The 21,598-nt window shown below is 37.6% G+C and overlaps 1 protein-coding gene across 2 annotated transcripts in view; it reads right to left on the bottom strand.

Annotated features, from left to right (window-relative positions):
- Positions 1 to 21,598, bottom strand: part of strn (striatin, calmodulin binding protein) — a 76,412-nt gene that overhangs the window by 37,883 nt on the left and 16,931 nt on the right. For both annotated transcript variants that reach the window (XM_052024504.1, XM_052024505.1), the window contains exons 2-4: positions 10,389 to 10,492; positions 4,308 to 4,381; positions 610 to 688 (exon numbers count right to left, since the gene is read on the bottom strand). In XM_052024504.1, the coding sequence (XP_051880464.1) occupies positions 610 to 688; positions 4,308 to 4,381; positions 10,389 to 10,492 (257 nt within the window). The remainder of the gene's footprint in view (positions 1 to 609; positions 689 to 4,307; positions 4,382 to 10,388; positions 10,493 to 21,598) is intronic.

Raw genomic sequence — 21,598 nt, 5'->3', positions numbered from 1 at the left:
ACTGCCAGGAAATACTCTTCCACATTCTGCTTTACTGTTGCGGGTACTAGCAAAAAAAAAGTCATTCGTACCAGCTGCAGATTCAAAGTGATGAGTCTCTTTCAGTACCAGCCTCTATAGTCACAGGAAAATGAAAGCTCGCAGTACAGGGCTATTGTTAACAATTCAACATTCATTACATTGTCTGCACCAAGGAACTCAGCGGTTTCCTTGTTTGGATGTGATGGTTGGGGGAATGTGGTGTTGTGGTTAATTGGTGGGGGAACTTCCAAAAATATTTAATCATAGGAATACAGTTGCAGAAACATTCAAACATAAAACTAAAAGTCAAACATAAAATTAAAAATCAATACTGAAAAAAGTTAAATCTACTAGGCTAATTAACACAAAGGACAGCCAGTCCATCAAGAATTATTTTATATTAAGATCCTGCACAGAGTGATGATTTCTAAAGTTACAATTTATAATGTTTCTTTCTAATTTATTATATTCTTCCAAATTTAAACACAAAATTGAATAATTAGCTTACAACTTTTTACAGTTAGAACATCGACGGTTAGGATGCTAGAAAAAATATTTTTGAAATAAAATATGATTACAGATACTCACTGACGAAGCAGCTGCCTCCCTTGTTTCCATGTTAGTTGATTATTTTGTGTGGTCTGTATTTCATTTTCATTCCCTTCATCTAGAAAAGCAATAATTCAGAATTCTTCACTAATAAACCTACCAATAGTAACAATGGATGCTACAGGAACAATGCTATTAAACAAAGTGTAATATGTATAGAAGTTATGCTTCCCAAATGCACCCTTAGGTAGGGGAAAGTAGTGCTCTGGTCGTCAGCTTCCGACCGACAGATACATACTTTATGCCAGAGGGGTGCCGGCAGCATTCAGCTCTCTTCCAGAATTAGCTGTCCAATTGATCAATTTTATATTAAGCCGGATCAGAAGGCTGTTTTTTCAAGCCATGCTCTTGGACTTCATCACAACCTGTTCTGCCATTTTAGTGCTGTATTATTGGAGAGCATTCTTTAAGACATGATGTTAATCAGAATTTTCTGATTACAGTAGATGTAAAAGATCCCGTTAGCACTACGTGAAGAACAGTTCACCTTGTCCGAGCAAACATTCATTCCTCAACCAACATCATTTGCTGTTTGAGAGACCACACTGCACAAATTGGCTTTCACATTTGCTTGGATAACAGTGTCTGCTCTTCATAAATGTTGCATTCATTGTGAAATTGTTTAGGACATGCTGGGAATGAAAAAAATGACACAAATACAAATGCTCTCTTTGCTTTGTATTGCACAGCTGAAACAGTGCGAGACTACCTCTAAAAATGCACTTCACCTGCAACTCCAAAAGCCTGACAAACAACTGCTCAACTACAGTTAGAGTTTCATTTCTTGTATTATTGAAGCAGACCCCACTGGGAGTGCAGTGTAACTGTTGTACAAATGTACTCCCACTAACAGGTAATATTCTGCTAATCAGCTTAAATCTAATTTACTATCATTAACTCACCATGATAAATATTATGAAAGTTAAACTCAATTTTTATTCAGTGTTATTTCATACTTTATTCAGAGAATGCTGCATGTGAAATCACAAAGGAAATAAGTCTGAAAAAAATCTTGCAAATTTATATTCATTAACTAAAGTGGTGTTAGGAAAAGAAACAGTCCAGTCACCTTATGGTGACACTGCACATTCTCACATTTGACAGATGACTCAACATTCTGCTATGTCTCCAGTAAAAGCATTTAGTTTGATGTTTCCTATTTGCCATGTCAGGCCTTCTTATGGTTGAAGTAGAAGTACAACTAGCCTAGACGTTAATAGGACCTGAAAGGGACAGTCATCACTGAGTGCAGGAATTCTGCTCTACATATCCTACAAGTCAATATCCGAAGGGTAGCATAGTGCAAATTATATAAACAGTAGGAATCTCATCAGTGGCCCACATTAGGGTGCAAGACAACATCAACTGGCTTGGAGACAAAAGCTGTTTGACTTTCCTTGATAGTGGGATGTAAATGTCACGAGCAAGATGGCGATTTATTATCTGTCCTCAATTGCTCCCTTAGGTCATTTCAGAGAGCAGTTAAGAGTCAATCACAATGGTCATCTGAACAGATCAATCTGGATAAGGGCAGATTTCTTTCCTTGAAGGACATTACTAAACCAGGTGGACTAATTAAGTTGGACCAGGTGGACAGCATTAATGTTGCTTCCCTAAACTCACCACCCTCCAGTAGCTATCTCCACCTTCATCCTCCCCTCCTTTCCACCTCATTCCATATGCCTCTCTCTTTTTTCTTTCCGTCTATCATCCACATGCCCGTGTCTCCCAACCCCAACCCTCCCCTACCTGGCTTGATCTGCCTGTCATCTTTCACCTCTACTCAGTCCAACAATCACCTTGGGCTCCTGTATCACCACTCCCCCTCTCCTTATACCAACTATCTCCCCTCTCAGTCCTGATGCAGGGTTTTGACCTGAAGCGTCAACAATTTCTTTCACCTCACAGATGCCGCTTGACCTGCTGAGTTCCTCCAACTACACTATTTGTTGCTGTGATAAACTCATTACCTTTCCTAAATGAACTAACATTGAAAATTAGAGCCCTTAGAGATTAAAGAAAAACTGTTGGATGTGCTGCGTGGAAAAATGTTATTATTGTTTTGATCAACACTGTACTTAGTTTGTTGATGGGCATCAAATTTACTAACAATCCTTATTTCTCAATTTTAACTCCAGCTATTGCAACGATGTTCATTGAGTGGTTGTGTACATACAATTGGTCATATTATATTTCAGCAATCTACCCACTTACACATACCTTTAACTTTCAGTTGTCTGTCCCTTTCACACTCTGATGTGTGTGTCTAGAGCCTCTTAGAATGCCCCAGCACCTAACATAAGTTTGAGCATCACACCTCATCTTCTATATGGGTACATTGCAGCCCTCAATTTAACAAGTTCAGGTCATCATACCATTTTTTTTCTTTCCAGATACGGTTGCATCTCTGTTTCCATTTCTTTCTTTTGTCTCCAATAGCCATTTTTAAGGTAATTGCTATCTTGACAATTTTAGTCTGCACTCTATCACTATTGAACCATGTTCTCTCCACCCCATCTGCTCTTTGCAAATTAACACGACTGTTTTCTCATTTTTCAGTTCTGATGGAAGGACTTGACCTGAAATACCAACTCTATTTCTTTCCCTGTTGATATTGCTTGACCCACTGAGTACTTCCAGTAGTCTGTGTGTTTGTTTTGGATTTCCAGCCTCTTCCAAATATACATTTTTTCCAACTGGTTTTGTAATTCTGAAGTTGCCCCCTTGGATGTGCTCCAAGTTTGGTACTGCTGGGAAATCTAAGCAGCTTATGTCAAGCTTTCAAATCAAATTATTAATGTAAAAATCTGACACAGCAGACAAACTTTGTGATAGTCCCTTGCATCATTAAAATGAAACCTGCTAAATCTAGCATCATGTCTGAGTACAACACAAACTACCCCAGACAATTAAAGCAGGAAAAAAAATCAACAAAATGAGCAAGTCTAAAAGGATTTCCCCCCCCAAAAAGGAATTAAAATTGGGAAACTGTAGAAGTAGCTCCTACCACTGTTCCACTATCACCTAAAGCCTAAAGATCAAAGAATATTTCACTTGTCTTGTTTGTACAAATACATTTTAGAAATTAATAACAATAAACTTTCAACTTCATGAATAAAACTTTTAGCACACAAATTTCTCTTCCAGCATCCCATTGAACCAGTTGCACTTAAGATAAGATGAGATAAGATCTTTATTAGTCACATGTACATCGAAACACACAGTGAAATACATCTTTTGCGTAGTGATTTTGGGGGGCAGCCCACAAGTGTCGCCACACTTCTGGCACCAACATAGCATGCCCATAACTTCCTAACCCGTACATCTTTGGAATGTGGGAGGAAACCAGAGCACCCGGAGGAAACCCACACAGACACGGGGAGGACGTACAAACTCCTTACAGACAGTGGCCGGATTTGAACCCGGGTCGCTGGCGCTGTAAAGCATTGTGCTAACCACTATGCTACCATGCCGTCCACTACCCCCAAGATATCTTTCAGTATGGCACACAAATTCACTCCTTATTTGCATTATGAAATTAGTAACTTGAAATTTTGGATATCACATAGAAATTCAGTGCCTTTCTACTAACATCTGGTTTCACAATTTATTTACAATACTTGCAAATGTGTTTGCTACCCTTTTGAGGAACACTACCATCAGCAAACACATCTTACCAGAATCATAATTTGGAGGCTTCATATCTCCTTGATTCAACTCTGTGCCATATTTCAACTTGTGGTGCTTTGCTCTGAAAGGAAAATGGAGAATAGGGTTTAATCAGAGCCCTAAAGCACCCAGAGGATGATATTTCACTGAATACTAACATTTATGCAGAAATAGTACAACACTCAAATTCTTTGGGGAGTAAACCAACATTCAAACAATTAATCGAACAAAGAAAACAGGTGCATACTTGGTCCACATGTTTCAAAAAAAAGGAAAGAAAAACAGTTCAAATATCAGGGAAGTACTTTCCAAAAAATGGAAGACTTCGCATAAAGCTTAGTTACTTTTATGGAATAACAAAACAGGAAACAATGCTGTAAATGAATTCCATCTTGTAATAAAAGACATCCAATAATTACTTCCAACAATTTTCAAGAACCACCTTCCTTCATGACATTTTGAAAACTGTGCCACGTGGGAAACCTTGAAGAATGTAGGAGGAATGATTAGTAAGCTTGGGGATGACCCAAAAATTGGTGGTATTGTGGATAGCGAGGAAGGTTCATAGATCAGTTGGAAAGTTGGGCAGACTGTTGGCAGATAGAATTTAATCCTGACAAGTGCGAGGTGATACATTTGGGGAAGTCAAGTGTTGGTAGGACATATACAGTAAATGGCAGGGCACTAAGGAATATTAATGAACAGAGTGTCCAGGGATCCAAGTTCACAGTTCCCTGAAAGTGGCAACAGGTGGATAGGGTGGACAGTGGCAGATGGCATGATTGTCTTTCTAGGCTGGGGCAGAGAACACAGGAAGTTCTGCAATACCACGATAGTTGCATTCCTCTCAGTTTAGAGAATCAGGTTACAAAAACAGTTGCGTCAATGGGAAAATGGGGGTTAGGGCTAGAGAGTTTCAGACTCGCAATAACAAAGCTATAAAGTTGATTCTGTTACTACAAGATAAAACTACCAAAGGTTGTATGTTACATTGTTTAATAAGAGTATTGTTAGATAAGTATCAATGGAAGCGATTGCTTGTCAATTTCCAATGACCTCCTGTAGTGAAACTAGCAGCCTGTGTTCTTGAGAGATAATGGGTGTCAGATTACTGTGGGGAGGTTACATGGAAACAGCTTTTCCCTGCATGACTTCTCTCTTTCCAAGACAGCTCTTTTTCTGCTTTTCAATTTCCAAAATAACTCTTAAGTGGTTCTCTAGTTCCCGATCGAAATCGTGTTATAACTAAATCGGCTGGTGTAATACAAACACACATTCATCAATCGCAGTACATCCAATTCGCATCATGGAAACACACGTTATAGCAGAACTACCTGTACAAGAGTTGGGACGTCATGCTACAAATTTACAAAACACTGGTTAGGTCGCTCTTGGGAGTATAGTGTGCAGTTCTGGTTGCCACACTATAGGAAAGATGTGATTGCGCTGGAGAGAGTGCAGAGGAGATTCACCAGGATGCTGCCTGGACTTTAGTTATGGAGGGAGATTGGATAGGCTGGGTTTGGAGTGAAGGAAGCCGAAAGGGGGGCCTGACAGAGGTATATAAGATTATGAGAGACATAGATAGGGTAGAATGTCAAAATCTTTTTCCATGGTAGGGCTATCAAAAACAAGGCAGCATAGTTTTGAGGTGAGAAGTAAGTTTGTTTTTTTGTTAGAAAAGAGAGCGGCTGATATCTGGATCAGATACAATTACCAGGTTTAAGAAGCAATTAGACACTTAAATAGGCAATGCATAGAAGATTACAGTCGTAATACAGGCAAATGGATTAGTGTGAACAGGCAAAAAGATTGGCATTGATGTGTTTAGCCATAGGGCTTGTTTCTGTGCTGTACAATGACTTTTTTAAAAAAAGGGATGGTATTGCCTATACAATGCTTTATTACATAATTTCAATATTTTCTCACTGTTCCTTGACCCATCTGACAGTTATCAGCAAACAACAAGACATTTTATCCAAATACATAATTTTAAGGGTTGCACAGGAATGGAGGCTGTTGTTTTTGACAGTGAGATTAATAAACTTGTTCAAGTAAGTATACAATACTGATTTGGGCATAAGATTCTGTACTGGTCACTTGCTTAATGTTCAACACATTAGTCAGTTATATTATTGCACAAACCAGTCTCATAATCTACACTACTGCATAGTTATCTATCCACCAAAGGTAAAATTGAACTATGACACATTACATGACAGTCAGCCAGTATGCAGTCACAAGGTCTTGCTTCATTCTTCCTCCTACTAACATGAGTCATCAAATGTTGCACTATATTTAATTTCATTTGCAAGTCCATTCTTGTTTTAGGTGTTTAGCAATTTCATTTATAATCATATCCATTGCAATGCCCAAGTCTTTTTCTTCAATGTTTAAAATATTTATTTATATACATATTTTTTTCCAACAAACAATTTGCTACTCTGACTTTCAGCAAAAATTCTAGTATGTTTCCTATCAGACATTAAGTCAATTAGTCTCCAATTCCTGAACTAGCTCTAACTCTCTCTTTGAAGATGGATTTCTATACCCACAAATACATTTTCTGTTATTCAGTCCAGCCAAGTTATTTTCATGGAATAACAAAACAGAAAACAAAATGCTGTAAGTGAATTCCATGCTGCAGATACAATCAGCTCTGATCTCCCTCAAAGATTTTGTGATCAGCTGTATAGCATCAGCACTTGCCTCAGCTCATTGACATTTGCCCTCAAGGATTTTGTAGATCTACAATGGAAATTTGCTCTCATCCATCATTTGATCCAATGCAACACCCTCTACAAAGGGATCTATGGCACCTGTGAACTTGCAAGAGGGACTGTTCAATCAACCAGATTGAAGAATCTCACTGAGACCAAACTAGAAAGTATAAATTACATTTAAATTATTCAAAGTAAGCAGAATAAAGATTAAGAAAGAAAGACAGGACAGAAAACTTTAAAAAATCTTCAGTACTAATTAATGTTTTTAAGGAATCAGGAATTCTCTCAGTTTATTAAATTGATTCATTATGAAGTAATACTGTGGAATTTGAGAACTTCTTCATTAGTGACAGTAGATATGGGCCTGTGGGGCTCTGAAATGTATTGGTTTAGGTATTATAGAGAAAGTAAAATGAAAATCAGTCTTAAAGTTACCATTAGAGTAAAATTAACCAGGATAGGAGTAACTATCATTTACAAAAATGTTTATTATGTTACATTTAAAAAGGGCATTGAACAATTGCCAACAATGATCAGTTGCACTAACTGGATGAATTTAGACCGGATGACACTTTTGATATATTAGAATGAAGTGTACTTCAAACATTCTGTAGCAGAGAAGAACATACAAACTACGAAAGTTAGACATAAATGCATTTTTAAGTTTTCATCCTTAGCTTCATTTTCTTAGGGTAACCTATTTATAGATACAAATCTTCCTAATTGTATTATAGTACAGCTGGTTTCTCATGGGTGAGAATCGGAAATGTCCTCTAGCTTGGGAAGTTAAAAATAAAAAAGGATTATTAAAAGGACTCTGACCACTGAAAAATGATTTTGTAGATGCAGTCGATATGGAATTCTATTTGGCATGCATCATGAGTGATATTCCTGTACAATGGGAGTACTGGGGATAGGTATATCCAACAAAATTATGTAGACATTTAATGCAGAGCTATAAACTACAAAAAGATCATAGAAAGACATTACTAGCTTAAAGGAAATGGAGAAAAGAATGCCTCTAAAATTAAATAGTTTAGCTCAACGCCATATCTATTTGTAAAAGGAAATAATAAAAAACTGCAGATGCTGGAAATCTGAAATAAGAACAGAAAATGCTGGAAACACTCAGCAGGTCAGGCAGCATCTGTGGAAAGAGAAAAGTTAACATTTCAGGTCAAAGACCCTTCATCAGAAATGGGAAAGAAAGAAAGCAAGTTAGCTTTAAGTTGCAGTTCCCATACATTTTCTTCAACTTAAAAGAACACAAGAAAATGGGAGAGGCCACCTGGCCTTCAAGCCTGCCCTGCCATTTGATATGATCATGGCTGATTTACGCCTGGCCTCAACTCCTCCTCTGTGCTAAATCCCTGTAGCCCTTAATGCCCCAGTTGTTCAAAAATATATTTACCTCCACTTTAAATACTTCCAATGAGCTAGCCTCCATAACTTGAGTAGAAAACTCTGGGGATTCACCATCCTTTAAATTTTCTATGAAGAAATTTCTATGTACCTCGGTTTTAAATGAGCAGCCCCTTATCTCCAAAGCCCTCTTAATATTTTTTTTCATATACCTTGATTAATAAAACAATCTGATTGTTGAGATAAAAACAGAAAATGCTGTAAACACTCAGGTCAGACAGCATCTGTGAAGAGAGCAACAGGCCACTCATTCGGGACTCTTCCACTAGTGAAAACATATCAACATCTATCCTGGCATGTCCCTTTAGGATCTCATGTGTTTCAGCAAGATCACCCCTTATTCTTTTAAACTCCCAGGAATTAGCCTGGTAAATCTCTTTCGGACCTCCTCCAATACCATGATATCTTTTCTTAGGAAGTGAGACCAAAACTGTGTGTGGTACTCCAGGTGTGGCCTCACCAACACCCTGTACAATTGTAACAATACCTTCCTATTTCTAACTCCAAACCCTTTGCAATAAAAGCCAATATGCCACTTTCCCTCTTAACTACTTGCTGCAGCTGCTTGCTAACTTTTTGTGATTCATGCACCACATAGTGAGAACACCAAGATCCCTCTATACTTTACTCATTTGCAGTCTCTCTCCCTTTAGATAATAGTCTTTCGATTCCTCTTACCAAAATGCATGACCTCACACTTTCCCACATCAAATTCCATTTGCCAAGTTTTTACTCATTCTCTCAATCTATATCCCATTTCAGAATCACAATATCCTCATCACAACTTGCCTTTCCATTTATGTTCCTGTCATTGGCAGACTTGGATTCCATACATTCTGTCCCTTCCTCAGGTCGTTAATATAAATAGTAAATAACTGAATAGTAAATAAAACTTAAATTGTTTTCTCCCTTTTCCATTTATCACAAAAAGCCTTTGAAACGTTAATTGTTTCTTTCGTCACATATGCTGCCTGACCTGCTGAGCGTTTTACCTCAACTATCAGATTGTTTCATAAATCTTCTTGTTTTAATGTCTTCTTTATCATTTATTCCACACCTGTCAGCAGTAATGATGGAAGCTTTCCACTATTCTCCACGAGGCTCATTGAGAATAAAGCAGTTAGTTTTATTTATCAGTCTAAACATTTAAAACTTCCAATACTGATAGACTGTGGCTGCAACATGTATAATCTACAAAATCAGCTGGAGTAACTCAAAGTTTCTTCCAAATATGCCACAAAAATGGGCATCAGAGATGCACACAAGTACCATCTCCTCCAAGTTAAACATCATCCTGGCTTAGATACATTTGTCATACAATCCCATAGGATCAAGATGTTGGATTTCCCTGTCCTACATCCTTGAGCAACCAGAATTGTGGAAAAACATGTACCAATGTTATTAATGATCCCCACACCCCAACAACAGATAATAATTTCTATAAAATAATTAAATTAAAAACTCAGCATACATGGGCTGAAAGGAAGCTTAACCTGTAAATAATAGAAGGGATAAACAAAAGCCTCATAAATATGCAGAAATGTGCATGACAGTCCCAAATGATTCTCTGCTGTACCAAAATAACGAGTTTAATCACTTGCCTTTCAAATGTTACAAAACTGACTTGAAGCCTGCTTCAATAAAATTGAAACAAAGTAGCACAGCAAATTATTTCAAAATTTCTAAAGCAGATTTTAAATTCAATTGTAAGTGTAGAAGAAACACCACAGCCAACACAAAGCTCTGCAAAAAACTTACCTTTTAAAGATGATTACAAAACAATACATCTACAACTCTTCAGTAAAACTGCAAACATAGTTGAGAATTTAGCTTAACCTGACACAAAGCTATAGGAAGAAATAATACAATATTTCTTTTTTACATGGGTACTTATTTAAAAAATGTTTGGATTACAACACGAGTAAAAAAATTTTAAACCCACACCTTTCCTGCTTTAAAGCATATTCAAGCATTTTAATTCTTCTGACTAAGTCCTTCTTCAGGTTCTCCTGGCCTTTCCTCTCCCCTTGCAAGAAAGAAATCTGCGCCTAAAAGGAAAAAGCAGAAGAGGATCAACCATCTAAAGTTAAGAAGTTAGGGGTGCAAATTAGCACGTTTGTAGATTAAGGCAATGAAAATATTTCTCTAACAGAGTGAAATACATCACTTCAACAAATGAATACAATTTGTAAGTATAAGCAATTAAAGAATTGCTTCATAGCACATTCAATCTTAAGCAATATCACATTGAGCTTATTTGTCAATACAAGATTAGGCTCTTTCTGTGACCTAGACCTTTTTCAGAAGTACATCCACTAAATTTCTTCAGATAGCTTATTTCCCTTCCGTTATTGACATATCCATGCCTAGGCTATGGCACAACGACCAGGAATTCAAGTATTATTATCCCTTAAACATCCTATATACATACGTTTCAAATAAATATACCACAGCTTAAATCCAGTGCATCAAAAAATGCAAATTCCAACCAAAGGTCCTAGACCTGAAACATTGTTTCTCTTTCCACAAATGCTGCCTAACCTGCTGACTGTTTCCAACATCTTGTGTTTTTATTTCAGATTTCCTGCATTTGCAGTTTTTTGATTTTCATTTATATAAGATTAAACTGCCCAGGAGATGGTGATGTGTTACGTTGGTGTTTTGTGCCATGATAGATGAGGATTGTGGGATTGCAAATATATATACTTCATTCCAAGAACAGCTTTGGGTTGTGCTTTGAGTCAAGCAGCACAATGCCTCAAGTATCTATGGAAGAAATTGAGGAATGTATTCCTTTGTTAAGAAAGTACATCAACTAATCTGATTATTTAGCATAAATACCTTACTGGTACCAATCAGAATATTTCCCCTGTATGCAAAGAAATGTCATGATCTGTGCTGATGCATTAAGATTTCAAAGTGATTACAAGAATGGTCATTATTTTGTAAATCTGGAAAAGGATTGCATGCATTCAGGAGCTTAAAAAAAAATCCATCTGTGATGGTGAACTTCATCATCACTTGTTAATACTCAATTATGTGCCATAAAATTATTTATTCTATTTCCATATTATCAATTTTATACAAAAATGCCTTAAATAGTAAGAATCCTTAAAGCAGAAGCTTTTTCTTTCGATGAGTAATTGACAGCTCTGATTGATGCAGGCCATGTTTGATGGCATTCAATATAAACCCCTTGCCTTAATCTTCAATAGAAAGGGATTCAATTCAGAAAGTTCTTTTCTGGAAAGTTTGATAGCTGCAATGGTTGAGAAAATTCCAGACAGATGCAACAGGTATGGTTTTATTTTGAGAGAGATTATTAAACAGAATGCACATTAATCTGGTGACAGGAAGAGAGAAGTTTGAAATCTGCAGCACCAGCTAGGTATTAGTCACTTCACTGACAGAAAAAGTGCCAAAACTGAAAATAGCAGGGCAGTAACTTTGGGTGCTAACACAGTCATACGTTTGCAATCAGAATTAAATAAGTACCAGCATACCAATTGTTTTAGGGAAGGAGGATGTGTGGGGGCGGGGTTGGTAGTGTGAATGCAAGATAAGACAAAAAAAATTACAGATCAAAAATTCAATGTTTAAGGGTGTGACTGACTTACTATGATATACAGCATACTCAAATCATGAATCAGAATCAGGTTTATTATCACTGAGATATGTTGTGAAATTTGCTGTTTTATGGCAGCAGTACAGTGCAAGACAAAGACATAAAATTACTATGTTACAAAAATAAATAAATAGTGCCTTTAATGTAGAAAAACATCCGAAGGTGGATCACAGGAAGTAAAAGATCCCAACCAAGAAGAGGCACTGAATGCTTGATTAAAAAAGTTTTGATTTTCTTAGATTGTGGGATATAGGTTCAATAGGAATAGGATCAAAATAGGTTAAAAACATGCACTTGGAGGAATGCAGAAAAGCCATCAATCTGTTTAATATGGATGAAAATTATAAATTTAGAGGCAAGCAGGGTTGTTATGGTGGCATGAAGGAATAGGTAGAAGCCAATGTAGGGCAGCAAGAATGGGTACAGAGAGGAAGTAGTGGAAAAGGATGCAGGGAGGTGAGTTTTGATCAGCTGAAGCTTACAGAAAATGAAGCAGAGATCAGCCAGGGTGTTGCGGGTATCTGAGTATGAGGGAACAAACTTGTGGAAAAGGGTTTCAGAAGAAGGGTTAAGGCAGATTTACAAGTAGGCAGTCTCTTTGGTGGGGAGAACATCTAGTTGGAAGTGCTACTCAGAATTAAACAGAATGTGGATGATGGCTAATGAACAATATGATGTCAGGGAAAACACCAAAACTAATCACGAGAGTACACAGCTTGTGGCCTGCACAAAGCAGATTTCTTCAGATTTTCCGATGTTTCACTGTAGGTGCTTATGTTTACCCAGGATTCTATGTTTGGTAAACAGTCCAACAGCAGAACACGAACATAGAGAGGTGGCACTAGGTGACTCTGTAGACAGCTGATTCCATGTCTGTCAAATGATCCAACCAGGAAAGCAGCATAATACATGGGCTACAGCAAACAATGGATAAATGAGGGTCTCTGAAAGTAACAGTAGACATTTCACTCCATGACAGTGTAATTTGTTGCCTTGCTGTTCCCATAATATTCAGACCTCATTACTGCATCAATACCTTGTGTAAAATTCAAGTAGAATTTAGGTTAAAACCTCTATCCACCAGCTAATCTACATATCAAACTTTGCCTGACAGTGTAGATAGCAATAAACTGTCTGCAACTTAGCTACTTTCATGAAACGTGAATGAACTAGTACAGTTTCACATATTGGCCAATCCCAAAGACAAAATCAAACTTTGTAATTGAAAAGCGAAAAGCTGCAGATGCTGAAAACCTGAAATAAAAACAAAGCATGCTAGAGATACTCAGCAGGTCAGGCAGCATCTGTGGAGACACTCAATTAATCTTTCACGTTAATGACCCTAAATCAGGACAAAATTCATGATATGGTGATTAATGACCTGAAATGTTAAATCTGTGTCTCCACAAATGCTGCCAGATCTGATGAGTATCTCCAGTACTTTGTCTTCATTTTAGATGGTCAAAGATAATTTTTAAATACATCTTTAATGAGAATGCATCTGAATTCAGTTAAACTAATTGCTTTTTTAAAAAAATAATTGCAGGATGTGGGTGGTTGCTAACAACATTTTTTGCTCCTGTGGTGGTAGAGAGTCGTTTCACTGTAACCACACTGCAGTGGTGGTGATGGGAACGAATCTTCATGAGACTGAATAGCAATTCTGCTTTGCCCTGTTCAGTGTCAAACTTCAGTGTTGCTGAAGTTGCACTCATCCAAGGCCTTATAGATGATGGAAAGGGCATGAGTATCAGTTGGTGAGCCATTTATCACAGAATACCTATGTTGTGATGTGTTTTATATAACTGGGCCAAATAATTTTTGGGTTAATGAGGACTCCCATAATTTTGATGGCACTGGGGGATTCTGCCATAGTTATGCTTTTGAACTTCAATGGGAGGTGACTGACTGATGACCCTCATTGCCTTGCAAATACTGCATGAATGTCAGTTGCCACTTAGGAGCCAGTGCCTGAATATTTTCCAGGTTTTGCTGCATGCAGGCACAAATTAATTACCCAAGGTGTTGTGAATAGAACTGAACAAATTCATGAACAACCTCTCTTTTGAAACTGTGATGGAAAAACAATCGTTAACAAAAGAGCAGAAGACGATTGAGCCAAGGACACTGCACTGTGGAAAATGCAGTAATGTCCCAGGAGCGACGGAGGTAGGCTCCAACAATCTCCTTTTGTGCTAGGTATGAAACATGCCAATGAAGAGTTTCCCACCAACACCTATTGATTTAAATTTTAAAGGATTCCTGATGCCACACTCGATCAAATACAACCTCGATGGCAGTCACTCTCACTTCAAGAATTCGGCTCTCACAGACAAAGGTCTGGAACCAAGTGCTCCTTTTGAAGCATCAATTAAGCATTAGTGAGCAGAATTTGGCAATGTTTGATGCCACTTTACAAGATGAATGAGAATAGACCCAAGGAGTAGTAAATTCATGGTTTGGGTGCTTTTTGTGCACTCTCACACAGACACCAGATTTTAGCTGTACTGGAACAACTCAGCTAGGTAGAAGTTCTGGAAGATGTCTTCAACGTCACTACTGAATCATTGTTGGGTCCTTTAGCATTCTTTGTAGCCAGTGCTCTTGCTGAAAAATAGCTTCTGTAATAGTGAAGGATCTCTAGGAGAGGCATAAATGGATCACCCATGGTAATTTTGATTGAAGATGGTTGCAAATGCTTCAGCCAAGATTTTGTAACTTAAATGTTAGACTCTGCCATCACTGCTAATGAGGGATGTTCATGAATTCTGCCCCATCTCCTATTAGCCATTAAATTGACATCCATCATCCATGATTGGAGATAGTAGAATCCGATCCACTGGTTTTGTGACTGCTTAGCTGTATGTTGCCTGGTGCATTTGTTCAGCATGCGGGCAGTTCTGCATCATAGCTTCACCAGGAATTCCTTGTCCTGTTCCTACTCTTTCACACTCCCCTTTGAAATACTGCTTAATGGTAATGTTACAATGAGGAAATGCATCCAACCATAAGATTGCAGGTTCTTGTGGAATACAATTCTGTTGCTGCTGATGGCTCACATTGCCTTATGGGTGCCTAGTTTTGAGATGTCACAACACAATGGAGGGGGTCCTTGGTGTGAAAAGGTGCCTCTGAATGTGGTGATTTCTCCTTGCACTGAGCTCTTAAAGCCCTAGCAGTTAAAGTTAGTTAAGTCCTTCAAGATCCAGCTAGCTGAGTCAGTAATGCTTATCTATATTCCCCACCCAAAAACATTCTGTGTCCTTGCTAAGCTCAAAGCTTTTTCCAAGCAGTAATCAATCTGAAGTAGCTGAATAGCTGAGAGAAGGCTATGGTAATCAGTAGGGCAAATCTTTGCCTCTGTTTCTCTGTTTGACATGATGTCACAACACTACATGGGGTATAAAAGCAACGTCAGCATTGAAGAATCTTCAGAATCACTCCCTCCTGACTATATACCACAATGTCACCACTCATGGCGAGTCTGGCTAGCCAGCGCTTATGTCATGTCTAAATCCAGTGCCTGTTATGTTTTATTCTTATTGTTTTGAAGTAGCATCTAGATAATTAGCTTACTGAGCCATTTCAGAGGGTAGTTCAAAGCCCACGATATTGCTGTGGGTTCGGAGTTACAATTAGGCCAAATCAAGGAAGAAGAGCAGATTTCTTTCCTGAAAGAACACCATGGTTTTTTTGTAGTAACAGTCATCATTACTGATGCTAACTTTCTCAGTTTAAATCTATTTAAGTGAAATAAATTCCTTAGCTGCTGTGGTAGAATCAAGTTCATGTCTTCCAAACACTTGTCAAGACACTGCATTACTACTCTAGGAACAACCACTCTTCTAATACTCCCTATGTAGTGCAGGATGGAATCTTGGTTTGTCAATTTGACAATCTCAATTTTTCCTTCCTGCCTGACTGTTCTTTTTGGTCCCTACAGTATGGCAGATCATGTGATCTTAATCCCAGCAATTTCCCAAGACAAATTACATATATAACTCTGACAACTTCTTTAAAAAGAAACAATAATTCTTGATTTATATACCAGAAGTAGATTCATTGGAAGCACTGACATATATTAAGAATTTTGATGATCCAAATTTTCTCATTAACTTTATGGGAGTGAAAAAATAAAATCAGGGCATCTAGAAATAGAGCAACAACATATTTTTCATGACTACACACATGATGGAGAAAGATACAGTTTTTTTTGTTTTTCACAGATTAGTGGACTACAAACGAGAATTTGAGACCCCCAAAAATCCACAAAAACACGCTAAAAAAAAGCAACAAACTCATTTATAGAAGACAACAACCCCTCAATGATAATTTTTTTCAGAAGCTATATGCATCATTTTTATTTAGCTCAGAACTATTTTCACAACTTATTAGTTTATGTAAGATTCAGCAAGATGGTGGATTGTTTGGTGGAAAATCAAATATATTCAAGGTTTATTCAATATTAAGACAGACAAGGATGGTAAATTACATGATTACATCCGATAAAAAGTGATCAATGACGATCCTTGTATATTAATATATTGAGACAGCTAAGATTATATTGAGACACCTAGGGAATGGAGTGCACCGATACAGATTGCAACGTGCCAACTTAAAAAAAATTGAGAATCAATTCCTCTTCAGAATAATAGGGAATATTAAATGCTTAACTTGTGTAAACCTATACCTAAACTGATTAGATGCTTAATTCATACTACTGTAAACCAATTTTTACCAGCTTAATCTGAATACCAGCAGTTCAAGTAGAAATTTGATAGGTAGCAAGAAAGAATATCTTTCTTAATGGTTTATAAGATGGTGATTACTATGATAAAGGCAACTTCAAAGATGAAAAACCTCAAGTGTCACTATCTTTTTCTCATCATGGTCCTCAATTTATCACAGCTACCTCTGGTTTGATTTCACAAGGCGTGTAATGGATATGGAATTCAATGAATAGGACACTGTTCAGTACAATTTTCCTTCTCTTGTACAAAATAGTTGTAAACTCGTCTTTCCATTTTCTCCATAGCAACAGGCTACTAAAAATGTCCCCTAGGTGCCTCAAAGTCATCTTAGCTGTTTCAACATATTAATATACTTAGATCATCTTTCTTCTTCCTATATGCACTGTTTTACATGTTATTGGATTTAGAATGCTAGTATTCCACCTACTTAGACATGGCATTACAGTTAAGGCAGTGTAGTGATTGTTACTGAATTAGTAATCCAGAGGCTGATTAGTTCACCTTCGCGGCAGCTTGTGAAAATTGAATTTGAAAACTCAAAAGCTAGAATTAAAGTGCTAATAAAGCACCAAAATCATCTCCTACACTAATGAACTCCAGGGAAGGCAAGTCGTCTTGCTGTTGTGCAATTCTTTTCCCAAACCAAAGTATTCAACTCTTACGCTAACAGTTATGCATCCAACTGATCAAAAGGCGATAAGAGAGGAATTTTAAGAAGTGCAAGCCTTACCAGCAAAACCCTCATCCCCTCCAAAAAAATGTCTTGTACATCAACTCCCAAACTTAATGCAACTGATTCTATTTCCAAGTTTGATCATTTGTATTAAGCTTCTGAGTTCAAGGGATCAGAATTCTCAGCACACGAAAAAAAAGATCCAAGGTGGAGCAGGAAAAGGCTAGAAAATTTTACTGTAGAGAGGTATTGTCAAGTAATTATGAAAGTAACAAGACTTCAAAAGAATGTGAAGATAATAGAGTCATAGAGCAAGGAAACAGGCCCTTCGGCCCAACTGGTCCATGATACCCCATTCAAGCTAGTCCCATTTGCCATGCACCTGTCCAACTGTCTTTTAAAAGTTGTTATTGTACCTGCCTCAACCACTTCCTCTGGCAGCTCGTTCCACCCTTTGTGTAAAAAAAAAAGTTGCCCCTCAAGTTCCTATTAAATCTTTCCCCCTCACCTTAAACCTGTGCCCCCTAATTCTTGATTCCCTAAACCCTGGGAAAAAGACTGAGTGCATTCACCCTATCTATGTCCCTCATGACTTTGTACTCCTCTATAAGGTTGTCTCTCAATTTCCTATGCTCTAAGGAATAAAGTCCTAGCCTGTCCAACCTCTCCCTAAAGTTTAATGTACTTACATTTCCAGAAAGCATTTGAAAAGTCAAATATACTGAGGGGTCTTTGACCTGAGACATTAACTATTTCTCTCCCTGAAGATGCTGCCTGACCTGCTGAGTTCCCCATCAAATTTAATTGTAGAAAAGAAAACCTCAGTGATATATTGGTGCAGATAGAAGATTAGCTGGCTAACAGCAAACACAGAGTAGGCAGAAGAGGACTGGCAAGTTGTAACAAGTGGTGTGCCACAGGGATCATTACTGGAACCTCAACTTTTTAGAAGTTACGTGAATGACCGAGATAAAGGCACCAGAGATATGGTTGCTAAATCTGCTGATAACACATAGATAGGCAGAAAATTAAGTTGGGAGAAGGATGTGAAGAGCTTCAAGAAGCAGGGGGATCTGGGTGCCCTTGCTCATGATTTGCAGAAGGCACCAAGAAGGTACTGCAAGTAATTAGGAAAGCAATCAGAATCCTATAATATTGAAAACAGTGCTCAGAACAATAGAGATTATAAACGTTTCATGGATTTAAGTTTTAATCAAGCCATGAGGATGTTTCTTGAGCTTTTGGCAACAAATGTTGAATAACATACATAGTATGCTACTAAGCAACAGTTCAGTTTAAAGTTTAAGTACCTATTTTAAGGTATGAAGTGACAACGCAGATTACAGTTTTCCCACTGTTGGCAGCAGAACTCTCTACAGTGTATCATCTTATTCATAAAGCTAAAAAAAGGCTTTGCAAGGTATGGATTATGACAAATTCAAACACACCTCCCAAATCGTTTGCCATTGTGTGCAATCCTCATTAAATTCACTGAATATAGATGTTGCACTATATAACCATGTGTGATTCAGCAACAAAAAAAGTGCAGAACTATCTTAAAATCATAGTACATGCAGTATATTAGAAACATGTGAAACCTGCACAATTCAGATCTTAAAGTCAATATCTATTACCAAAGTTTCACCAACAAAATTTGAGATTATAACTGAAAACCAGTAATTATGACAATTTTACTGGTCCATCTTATTCAGGCTGCTTGTCTAAACTTTACAATTATTAAATAAATTACACATTTTATCTATGCTTATTTGGTTTTAATTGTATAGTACCTCCTCTGTATCCAATTTGAAAAGGGATACAAATTAAAAATAGGCTGCACAAAGTACTTTAGATGCAATCTGTTTCCAAATGTTGTGCACAGTCAGAACAATTTTATGCATGCTTGCTCTTACATCTTTCTCAACATTTGTTGAATGAGGACAGGAATAGTTAATATACAGCTACATGTTCATTACCCACAGCTGAACAGTTGCTTGTATCATGTCAAACATTTGACAAAGATCACTTCGAAGCAAACCTCTCTGTCCATTTATTCTATTTTGTTTGAACAAATAAATAGAAATTGTCAAAAAGTCATCGTCAGCTGCCAGTTGTCAGCTATTTGGGTCTCAACATATCTCAGATTTCCAAGAACACTCAGAGATCAGCTGGAGGTCAGTTACTTGCACATCTGGCCTCCTGATCTGCTTCTGGACTTGTTCATTTGTTTTAATTTTTTTAGTTCTACTTGAATAGTATTTTGTGTCTCTGACCAGAGACTAAGAACTGTTAAAAGGCCTTTGACAGCAACAAGCTGTGAACAGTTCTCAGTGAGCTAAGTAGGACCTCAGTGATATGCCACCTGAGGGCTACTCACCACCCAAAGCTTGCTGACTTCAAAATTAAGGTCAATGAGGGGAAAATATCTCACTCAACGTGGTGAACTTTCTCAAGTATGTACCTTTCTTATCAAGTATAGAAATGACTAATGGTTACTAGTAACATGGATACCTTTAAACTCCTTACTCAAGCAGGTTCATACAATACCCACATACAGTATTCAATCAAGAAGTTTACGGTCCAACATATATCAAAGTGCTATTTCAATGCATTGTAGATTTCTACCTCTACTATACTTCCAGGCAGTTTTTGGAGAAAAATATTGCTAATTATTTTAAACATATGCCAATTTATTGACCTCTTTGGGAATTGAGTCCTGCAATCTAGCACCCTCATTTTTTTGTACATCTAACTTATATCCATTTGCCTCACTTACTCTTAAGAAAACAAGCCCAGATTATCCGATTTTTCCCTCACAGAAGAGAATGGTTTTACATTTACAATATTGTCTAACTATATGTCTCAGGTTTGTACCACTCAGTTTGACCAACACGAAGCAAACAGTGACTACTATGACTGCAGAACATTCTGGTGTCTGCAGAAGGCCAATTACAGAAGAGAACATATGAAAATGGGTTTTGAAAAAAACAATAGGATTTGATTTAACATTTCAAAAGTCCATCTATCAATTGTGAGAATGTTTTTGTTCCTTCAAATAACAGATCCACAGCTGTAGCCATATGTGGCAATTGCCAAGTGTTATTTAAAATCAAGACTATCCTTGGATGTTATTTTGTAAAGTTTTGAATGCTTGCTAATTCTAGCTGCTGGTGACCATTTTCCCTAAAGTACGCCTTTTACTCGAGAACAAAACCACTTCCATTACAAATGCAGAAGCTATTTTGAGGGTGGAATCTCTCTTTTCAGAACCAATTCTTGAGTTAAGAAACACAATGATAAACACAGAAACTATGAGTTATGAAACCACAGCTGAATCCACAGCATATTTTTAGCAGTGTCCTCCGAGTCCACAGATTGGTAAGGGGGTGATTTCATTTTAAAAGTTTATTGGCTTAAATTTACAGTTGAATTCTCTTAACTTTGCAAGTTTTAATTTGCAGTGATATAGATTTACCTTTAGTCTCCCGAGTAATAGAAGTTAAGTGACTCATGCCCTTAGCCAAGAATATAAACTTGTGGGCCCAACTGAAAGCACAGCTTCCATGGAGTATAGATTTTGGTGACAGTGATAGGATTAAATAAACATTGTAAGAGTGACGAGGCCAGGAGGCAACAGAGCTGAAGAATTTGGGGCTGATGGAAACCATTGGGATTCATGGTGACTACATCTGGGGTAAGTGTCTGTAACTTGAGGAACTTTGGCTCAGAGTTGGTGAACTGGAATCCACAATGCAAAAACTGCAATGCAGGAGGGAAGGAAGAAATTAATTGGAAGTTCCAGGAGAGATTAGGTGCTATAGAACCGCAGTCATGAGGAACAGGAGGGTATTACTACGAGTGAGACTGTTTTGAGGATTCAGAAGGTAGTGTTGCAGCAGCCTCAGCTCTTGCAGTGTTCAAAGGATACAGAGTGCTTGCAGCTTACGTGGATGTGAGCAGAGTCTGTCGGGTGGATGACTAAACTGAACACAGCACTGAGGTACAAGGGGCCATTCAGGCTGGGGAAGTGAAAAGGAATGTAGTGACAATAAGGGAGAGTATAGTATAGTTAAGATGTTCTTTGCAGCCGTGAGTATAAGGTCCA

This window comes from Pristis pectinata, chromosome 10 (genome assembly GCF_009764475.1).
Source record: "Pristis pectinata isolate sPriPec2 chromosome 10, sPriPec2.1.pri, whole genome shotgun sequence".
Lineage (NCBI taxonomy): Eukaryota > Metazoa > Chordata > Chondrichthyes > Rhinopristiformes > Pristidae > Pristis > Pristis pectinata.
The sequence above is the reverse complement of the archived record's forward strand: the minus strand, read 5'-3'. Positions and strand labels throughout refer to the sequence as shown.